Raw genomic sequence first — 10,532 nt, 5'->3', positions numbered from 1 at the left:
CCTCTCCTCTCCTCTCCTCTCCTCTCCTCTCCTCTCCTCTCCCCCCTCTTTCCTCTCTCCTCTCTCCTCTCTCTCCTCTCTCCTCTCAATCTCCCCACTGTGACCGGCCAAGGAGCCGGAAGCAACCCAGCAGAGAACCTGGAGGGCTCTGCTCCCTCCCCAGCCGGCACCCGCCCCCGCCTCCCGCTCCCAGTTCCTCTCCCCACTCCTAGCTCTTTCCTTCCCAAATTCACTCCACGCTTCTGGAAGAAGGCGGCCGCGAGGGAGGGAAACACGTCTGTGTCCACTCCCCAGCTGAACCTAGGCGCTGCCAGGGAAGGGAAGGGAGGAGCAGCTCTATGAAGATGCCCTCCAGGAGTTGAGTTCCCTATGATCTCCTTTAGGGATTGGGGTGGGGGTGGGAGGGGAGGGGTGTGTATGTGACTGAAAAGGGCTGATTCCTAGCCTTCTCTCAGCTTTCTTGGCTCCCCAGTTGGAGAAGGGGTGGAGAGTCCTGTGTTTTGGAGTGCTGCCGAGGAACCGGGGGCCAGAGCCCTACTCGCTGCAATGCGCGGAGGGAGGTGGGGAGGGGGGGGGGGGGAAAGAGGGAGGGAAAATGAAAGAGGGGAAGGAGGAGGAGGGCAAACAGCTACCGCCGCCTGAGCAGTACCCAGAGCCAGTCTCAGGAGACAGGAGGACAACTGGGCTGGGCCGGTACTGGGAGCGCTGGTAATAAAGTCTCAGCCCGGCTGAGTGGAGTGTTCACTGTCTGTGCATGCAGGCTGCAGAGTGGTGGGGGCAGTGGTGGAGAAGGCAGCGGCAGCCGGAGCGGAGTCCTCCTGGACATCTCCTCGCTCAAAATGAATGACATGGACTCCGAGGTGCTCCCTTTGCCACCCAGATACCGTTTCCGGGACCTGCTACTGGGAGACCAGTCATTCCAGAACGACGACAGGTAATGGGGTCGGGCCAGGAAGAAGGACGCGCCAGGGTCAGAGTTGGGGAAGAGGAGGGAGAAAGATGATCCTTGTGCAAGGCTGAGTCCTGAGGTGGACTGACTTGGCCTGAACAGGCTGAGGGCTGTGTTCTGTCCATGGTGCTGAAATCGCGTACCTTTCTCTTTATTGCTTCCCATCCTCTACTCCATTCTAAAGTTACCTGGCCTGCCCTTATAAAGGCCAGGTGGCAAAGCACTGCCTGGATATGCCTTTAAAGTTTTGGGGGCGTTTGGATTTTAGCGAAGACAGAAGAGTAGGGTGTGTGTCTGACAAAGACCTGAATGTAAGTAGAAAGGAGTCTTGCTTTTTGACTTAAGGAAGCGGTCTCCTATGTTACTGCCATTTTAAAACTGCCCTCATGTAATTAGTAGTTCCCAAGTATTGACTACATGGGAACTCGGTCACTTATTAGCATTATTATCTGCATGACTACTAGATTCCTCACCTGGCCTGGGAAAGTTCATTCCTGACTCCACCACTCACTCTCCTGCATGTGGGTTCACAAAAGAAATTTGAGTCCTGCAGGAACTGAGTCAGAAAAGCTAGCTTAGAAAATTAATTTAATGTAAAGTGGATTGACAGGATGCCAGTTGCTAAACCAGCAGAAGAATTCTGGTGGGGGGGGAAGGATTTTTAAGTGTTTGGTTCTGGCAAAAGTTATGGCTGTCATTGATAAACACTTTAGCACTCTGGAACTCATTATAAAAAGCTTTTTACCTCCTTGTGTGAATATGAGTGATCTCTTAAGTCATATTGTCAGGGAAGGAAAGTAATGCTTTAGTTACACTGTGTTTTTAAAGTGGTAGGTACCTGTCAGGCATTCTCAGATCAGATTCACTCCACTGAGCTCAAAATTAAATAAATATGCATGAAAGGGGTGGCTTTTTCTCCCAACAGGGGCTATTCAATTTACTGTATTAAAGTTATTTCAAGATTTACTTTTCTGAGGCTGAAAATGGATTTTGAAGGCCATAAATTGGCCTCTTAGAATACCCTACCCATCACTAAAACAAAACATTGTTTTCAAAATAAGGTCAGTGTTTTGGAAAGAATTAAAGAAGCCACAGGAAACTTGTTCACAACTAGGTTAAAAAACAACAACCACATTGTAACTGGAGATGAAATGTTCAATCACATGTCACAAGTGAATGTTTACTTGTCTTTGGTAACTGTGATTGGACTATAATACATTGAACAAAAATCATTTTAATGCAATTAGAACCATAGAATTTAGAGCTGAAAGGCCCCTCAGAGATCATCCCATCTAAATGGCTCATTTTGATTGGATTAGCATGCTCTGGTAATAAAGAAAACTCTTTAAGAGCAAATGCCCAGTTTCTGACCTCTGTTTAAGTGGTCAAAGAAACATTTTGTGTTTCTGTGTAACTACAATTCAAACCAATCCAACAAATATTATTGTTTGGTTTATTTTGTTGCCTTCTTGGGTTTTCTTGAGTGTTTCCCTTCTTATACTAGTATGGATCTAGTGGTCTTATATGTACACTGTGGGGTTGTGCTTTTATCCTTCCCCCCCCCCCCAAAAAAAAAGATTTAGTGATTCATCTGTCTAGATAACTTACTAAATTGTCTCAAACCCATTGATCTTTCTGTTTGGTTGTGATTTGGACAATTCTGGAAAACAATGCCACCACTATAGGGCTCTTCAGACAGTAATAGGAGGGGAGGGTAGTGCCTAAGACTTTGGCTGTTCAACAAATGTATATTGTAGCATTTCATATAATTGTATCTTTTACATTTTGGCTGGTGAAAGGAACATGCTCATGGGCCATGCCTTCTGACCCATAGAATGCTGAATTAAGTGAAATATGAGTAGCAGTAGAAAAGGGGTAAAATTAAGTAGAAATGTGTCTTAGGATATAGCAGGAAAAGGCTGACTCCTGGGTTATAGGCTCTATGTGTCACATCTGTGTGTCACATCACCATTTACTGGATAGATCTGGACAGCTGGGCATGTTAAGTGACCTGTGGTATATGTGAATATATAAGGAATCATATTATAAGGAATAGTAAGGAATCATATTATACTAGAATATTTGGGGATGATTGTAGCCACTGAAGACTCTCTTAGGTTGTGCCCATGGCTGTTACAAATCTAGAGCTTGCTGGTTAGATTGGGTTTGACATCCTTTTATGTGAATACATAAACTTCCTTTCTAAGCAATAAAATCAGTTAAGTTGTATATAATAGGAATGCATACTCTCATCAAATCTTTATTTTGAAATGCCTGATATTTGGGTTTTTCTGCATTTTTGAATGAATGACACAATCAGATCCTTTGTATTATCCTGATAAAAGGAAATATAATTTGAATACTTGCCTAACAATTTTGATATTTCCTTCTCCTTCCTTTCTTCCCTTACTTTGCCTTCTCCCTCCCCATCATAAAGAGAAGTATGGACTGGAAACAATGGTCATTGAAAGTCTATGAAATCTATTAACTTTGGGGGCTTCCAAAGACCTTCCTAGGGTTGTTACTGGCTTATGATTCTTTAGTGTCATGCTTTCCTCCTTTATAGTTGACCAGATATGAGCATGAAGACATGAAGACATTCAGAGTCCCTCAAACATAATAAGACTTTGCAATAAGTGTTTATTGGGTTCATTTATATTGTATCACTGAAGAAGTAATAAAGAGGACAGACAACTGCAGAGGGGACCAGTGGAAAACTGGAATCCTTTTCTGTGGTTAACTTATGACTACTTAACTTTCTTAGTTGCACTGGACAGTGACTCATTCTCTAAATGTGAATCTCTATTGGAATGATGATAACCCTGTGAAGACTAGGGACTGTGACAGAATGAGGTGATAAATCAAGAAAGTGATTTCAGTTTCTAGGCCTACTCTTAGAAAGGTTTTCTGGTAGGTGTGAGAGCCTTGTGCCAATTCACTAATTTTATAGCATGAGTTCCCTGTATCCCTTTGCATACAGCTCATGTAGTAGTATATTCAGCATGTGGGGGTGGCATCGTGATTAAAGGAGGGGAGTGGTTCAGAAATCTTCCTGGGAAATCCAATGGCTAAGTTTGGTTTAGATTTTGCTGAAACAAATTTGGAATATCTAAAGCCCAAGGCAAGAAAACAAAGGTCTTTCTACCTTCAGCTATAATTGCTTTTATAAATTAAATCAGCATGCCTCACACACAGAGCCCAAAAAAACATTGCCATATCTAAGGTCTTTTACTAGTTCACTCACTGCCAACAGCCTGTGTGTGTGAAGACAAGGAATTGGCAACACTAATTGGATAGCTTTCTCTCTCCCCAAACCTAATTACCCAGAGACAGGCAATCCACAGAGGCATTTAATGAGATGGGCCACCACCTCATTCAGGTTGAAATCCCCTCTGGAGATCTTTAATACTCATGTTTCTCCCCAGATGCTCTTCTTGCCCTTCCCAGGGAGGGAGAAAATAGGAAAGGTTTTAAGCAGTAGAAAGGTAGAGAAAGAGACAAGGAATCTGGGCAATTTGAACAAGAACTGTTCTCTACCTCTCATCCTCTCCGTACTCTGCACTAAATCCCACTGTGCCAGACACCAGACAGGAAAAGGAGGAATGATAGAGGGTGTAGCATTGAACTGAATTGAATTCAATTGAAATCAGGGCAGCTGAAAAGGTAACTTCATGTAGGCTTGTGTAGGATGAGTTGACCATACAATACTACTCCATGCTCTTCCTTCCCAACTCACTCAATCCCAGGAGTATGAATGTCCTTGCTTTAGAAGATTGATTCTAAATCCTCCCTGCCATAGAAATCTGACTCTGGATAATAACTCATATTTATGTAGAACTTAAAGATTTAGCAAAAAAACTTTCTTCAAAACAACTCTGTGAGATCAGTCATGTGAACATTATTATCATCCCTATTTTTACAGATAATAAGACTTAGGTTTAGATAGTTGAAATAATTTGCTGAGAGTCCCACAACTGACACCAAACAAGATCGATGCTCTTCTTAGTACATCACACTGAATCTTGTACCTATTACTAAGTTCTAGATCTTCACCAGACACAACATGAGTCTCAGTTGGGAGGAAGAGAGTGTGTCTGCTGAAGCAAACAATTGTTCAGATTACCCTTTATCTCTCCTCCCCTTGAACCTTATTTCAGGAAATGGCTTTTTAGGTCTATTCTTGGGTACTTCCCTGGTGATGTCCTCTCCCTACCATTTTTCATTCATGTCTTTACTTTCCACCCACTTCTTGCTACATCTTTCTTCTCTTAGTCGATTCCTCTCTGTATTTCCTTTTCTATCAACATCCCCAAGTTTATGTGACAGGTGGTGATAGTGCCATTATTAAGACTTCATGTCCAATTATTAGTGTGTTTCCAGAGGGTCAAAGGTCATTATTTTCCAGGGGGAATAAAAAGCATATGCTATAGTGAGTCACTATAGACTTCACTCATGGTACAGAATTAACAATTGTTACTACAGCATCAGTGTTGGTAATGGTATGTGCTTTTTAATACACCCACATAGGTAAATAGTGATAAAATTGCCCAGTAAATGCCAGTGTTTCACTCAGAGAACTCAGATCAGTTTAGGATAGATTCATGAAAAAAGAATAGGAAGTAAATCCTTAAAGATCATAGCTGGTTATTTTATTGTTCTTGTTTGAACAGAAAAAAAAGGAAGAAGGAAGGAAGATTATTAATTACCTGCTCTTAAGTTGGAAAGATTAAATCCTGGAGAAATTGCTGGCCAGGTAGATGTTCAGCAAAACAGACCTTCAGAAGTCATAATCATTATGAATTTTACAAAGCAGGGAGTAGACTCTGGAATACTATTTATTCCATCAGAAATACTTCCTAAAGTCAGTTGCATAGACTTTGCCACCAAGGATTCTACCTCTGACAGGGTCACTGAGGGGTTATTTAGGGAGGTCACAGTTATTAACCCTACTGAAATACTCTCCTCATAAACAAAGGGTTTTGCCCAAACACTTCTTAAATTTCCGTTTAGGATAAACTTTAAGTCTGTTATTTTTTTTTAAATAATTTCAGTGAAATATCTAAAATTATGGAAAGAAAGAAATGCTATTTAAGTATACTTTATTATTACTATTACATTAAAAATAAGCATCCCATATGCTAAATTAATATTTTCTTAAGATATTTCTCATATGTTGCAGAATCATTGCTTATCTGAATTGGTAATGATTTCTTTACTAGAAATTCCTTATACTAATAAAATTATTGGATCCTGATCTTCTCTCTTCCCCTTCTCAAAATATAAGCAGCACTGCATCACATAATGGTGATACAAAGGGAAAAAAAGACTGAACACTAACCCCAGTCACAGAAGGATCTCTAATCATGGCTACAAATTGAAACTGCCTCTAAGCACAGGCTAACCTCCAGCCTGACCAACTACCTCACAAACGTATGCTTTTTGTTCACAAGACTTAAGTGAGAAACCTTAGATGACTTAGTGAAGCCCATCCCACTGCTAGATGAATAGCTTAGAGCACATGTTCTGCTTATGATGGATCAGAGACTTTTGAATAATATGATAGATTAGTCATTTTTCTGAATCTCCAAATTCCTCCCCCAAAAAGGGGGGATGCTCCAGAGGTAGATAAATTTCAGCCAAATCCATGAAAAAAGAAAAGAACCCTCAAACTACCTGAAAGGGTAGTCTGATTTCATATCAGAAAACTCTAATACTCAAAGCATTCAATCAGAATCCCTTCTTCATCACCCTCTGTGAACCAGCAGCAAGAATATAAGCAAACCCAAAGGCTTGCTCAGAGATGACACTGAGAGGGTCTTAGGGCAAAGACCCTCTCAACACTGCAGTGACTGTGCAGCAACACCCCCATATTCCAATCCCACAAAAATTGCAAATGCTAATTCTACTGAGCCACAAAAAGGAGAACAGAGAAAATCTGGTCGGGGTGCTAGCATTCATGGCTATGATGGGCTGAAAGAAGGGAGACTAAAAAGCATCTGGATTATGCCTGTCATCCCCTGGCAGAGACAAGGCCAGAAAACCATTTTGCAGCCCTGCCTCTGGAGTCTACCTATAAGTAAAAAGAGAGAAGCGAGATAATGAGGCATGTTGGAATGCAAAAAAAAGGAGGAGGGGCTGAAACATCAAAGATATCAAGAGAAAAGGTCTTAATAAAAGACCAGTGGAAAAAGCAGATAAATCAACAAGAATGGTCTGAAAATCAAAAAGGATAATGAATAAAACATCAAAGAGAATATAACTTTATTAACAAATATTATAATACAAAGGAAAGTGAAGTAATGCCTGATGGAAGACAGAATCTTATGGACTCCCCAGAGAGCACAGATCAACTATAAACTGCATAATAGTCCCAAAAAGAAATTAGAAATTAAATGTCAGGAATTGGAGCTCACAATTTAGAATTTTAAAATCACAATTATCAGATTAGAAAAAAAATTAATCCATGATGGCGAAGTTTCCTTTTAAAAAATTATATGAGATTAACATATTTGGAAACAAAAATACTGAAGTCAAAACTAACAGAGGGTCAAAAACATCCTCTTCAATATAAAGAAATTTTTTCTGACATTTTCCAACCTTTTTAATCTGTTGAAAATAGATAAAAGATTAGCTTACCAATACCAAGTACTTTTGCCTTTAGGAGTTGAAGTGAAGCAAAATATTTTTTCAAACAACTACTTGTAGAGAAGGGATTAGTGGGGGTCCCCCAGAGGCTGCCAGAAATATCAAAAAGAAAAGCAACAACTTAGAAACTTTGGGAATGGGGACCGCCTACCCAGATTGAGCAGATGGGCTGTTTACATCAAATGAATTGCCTTTTGGCCTCTCCTTCACTTGTACTCCTGCTGTGCACCCTCTGTCATCTCCAAGAAAGAACTCACCCCAGGGTATCCTGGCAAAAGCATAACTGTTTTACTTATTATCAAGTGGGGAGGGTGGCGGTAGATTGTCAAGAAGAGACAACTAGATATATCATAGCCCAGGGGTTACAAATCTTAGCTGCAGTACAAGGAGCCCTAGAGCAAGACTTAAGGAGTCACTGCAAAATACCTAATATCAGTTTGTTTGCAAATAGATATTTCTATCATTGTGGTATAAGAGAAAGAGGACTAGCTTGGGAATTAGAAAACTTGGATTCTAATCCTAGCTCTGACACCATTTTCCAGAGTAACCTTGGACCAGTGATCTTTAATCTGTGAGCTTCAGTTTCCCCATCTGTGAAATAAAGGTGCAAATTGTAAAGGTATCCCAACCTTCCAGGGACCTGAATGTTTCTTTGCAATTCTTCCCCAACGCTTTCCTATTATGTATCTGTTGCTTTCTTTACATGAATGTGCAATCACATTGTAGCAGTATGAATATGTTAGTATTATAAACTTAAGACAAAAATGCAACTTGAATTAAAACATTGGATTAAATGAAACTACTCTCCAGTAGAATCTTTCTGTAAATTTGAATATACTCCTAGAAATTTAAACAGTATCATATTTCAGTGAAGACAGAACTTTAATCTGGTGAGTATAAATGCCAAGATGATAATAACATGTGAATTTAGTAATTGTTCTGGGCACATTGACTGATGATAGGTCCTCACCTATGATGCACACAATTCAGGGTTTGGTCACTGGTTTTTCTTAAGGAAAGCAAACAGGCTGATGACTGTGCTGGAATGAATGTTGCTTAGCATCTTCCAGAAGATCAAATTCTTAAACTTTATTTTTATTTGTTGTTTTTTAGCACAATCAGAGACAGAACAAATTTCTACACCAGGTATCAACATAAAAAAACACCGACAGGCCAAACTGAGCCAATAGAGAAGATTTATCATTTAATAGTTTTATCATTTATAGTCAGAAAGGAGAATAGAAGAACAATAGAATATCCTAGACCCACAGTAGGAAAACTGTCTCTCTTATCTTGGATCCAGACAATGTTATTGCCCTGCCGCACTTTATTAGTCATTCTGGATGCTCCTGACCCAGTATCAACAGGATTTAAGCTTAAGCTGTGTCTCTAGAAATTGAGGGATGGAGTTCATTGACTAATCAATACTCCCATTGGATACCTACTCCATCCCTCTTGTGACCAACAACATTTGTGAACTATCTGGATAAAGTAAGGGGATAGATTTCCATCCAGGATTTGGCTGTGTCTGGGGTCAGAGCTCAATCAGTGACTAGGGTTAATGTGTAACTAGAAAACAATTATTACTTTTTTCACTATGTGCATCTTGTTGTACCAATGAATAATTATGACCTATATAAATGGTTCTATCTATATTCCCCCTGGGACAGGGGAATTCTAAAGAATTCAATGTCATTCAATAAAAATTTATTAGATATCTTCTATATTCCAGACACTGGGTATACAAAAACAAAAAACCAAAACAGCTCTTTCCCCAAGAAGTTGACATTTTATTGAGGGAAATAAAAATGTATACAGATAAGTAAATACAATATATTAGATGCATGCAAAGTAACAAACAGCAGGAATAGAAGGTTGTAAAGCCAATCATGAGCAGCTCTCCTAAGGACTGCTGCTGTGAATAACTTTAAGGGTCTAATCACATGGTATAATGAACTCTCTATTTATTCAGCAATAAACTAAAGCATAACATTCAAGAAACTAAAGCATAACATTCACAACAACATAGCATAACAACTTATTACTAAGGTAGCCACATAGTCTTCAACAAAACATATCATTCAGTATATCTTATAGTCATCTTTAAGGGGTAGCAGAAAATACAAATACCATCCACCCCTAGGTCATAGTAAGTTACAATCTCTTCAGTCAATACAGAGCATCCAAGTAAAGTCCTCTTTCATCTTGACTAGAGGCTGAGGCTGACTTCCAAACCCCATGGCTCCTCCTCCACAGACTGATGGCTCCCAACTCTTGCCTGGATTCAAATGTTCCATATCTCAGCTCATGGGGACTGCTCCACTCCAATCCCTTCACAATTTCTGTTTCTAGGAAAACAAAGCTTGGTGCGTCTGGGTGGCACAGTGAATAGAGCATTGGCCCTGGAATCAGGAGGATCTGAGTTTAAATCCAGCCTCAGACACTTGACACACTTACTAGCCATGTGACTTTGGGCACTTAACCCCAACTGCCCTCCAAAAAAAAAAGCAAAAGAAAGAAAACAAAGCTTAACAGGGCTACAACAATATTTACACATATTACCAGTGCTATCATCTCAATTCACTTTCTGCCTGAGAAACCAATACAGAACAACAGACAGGGTTTCTGTGTGAGAAAGTAACACAGAACAACAGAAAGAGTGCCAGCATCACAAGCATTCTCTCTTACCTCTGCCTGCTCCCAGCTCTGCTTGTGCTTGTATCTGCTCCTTCCTTTTTGCAAGCTCTCCCACCATGGTCTCCCAGGTGATTACATTTGGCCTATTAAGGGGCAGGGAAGATCTTTGAACTTTCTTAGACCTATTAAGAGCAATACAGTAATATATGGTTTCCAATCAAAGACTCTTAATCCAATCAAAGGCAAGGCTCAAAGGCATTTGATCAGCTAAAACTCAATCCAGAAAAACAGCAAAAAAAAA

General features: G+C 40.2%; 1 protein-coding gene across 4 annotated transcripts in view; it reads left to right on the top strand.

Moving 5' to 3' along the window:
• KCNT1 (potassium sodium-activated channel subfamily T member 1) overlaps window positions 1-10,532 on the top strand; it is a 227,642-nt gene that overhangs the window by 40,120 nt on the left and 176,990 nt on the right. For 3 of the 4 annotated variants that reach the window (XM_069108356.1, XM_069108355.1, XM_069108354.1), the window contains exon 1: window positions 840-934. In XM_069108356.1, the coding sequence (XP_068964457.1) occupies window positions 840-934 (95 nt within the window). Of the gene's footprint in view, window positions 1-760; window positions 935-10,532 lie in introns of those variants that run through there. The other variant, XM_069108351.1, reaches the window with a different exon arrangement.

This window comes from Petaurus breviceps, unplaced genomic scaffold (genome assembly GCF_028583685.1).
Source record: "Petaurus breviceps papuanus isolate PSGF00001 unplaced genomic scaffold, PetGlider_PUasm1.0 90383, whole genome shotgun sequence".
Taxonomy (NCBI): Eukaryota; Metazoa; Chordata; class Mammalia; order Diprotodontia; family Petauridae; genus Petaurus; species Petaurus breviceps.
This window is presented reverse-complemented; position numbering and strand designations above follow the sequence as displayed.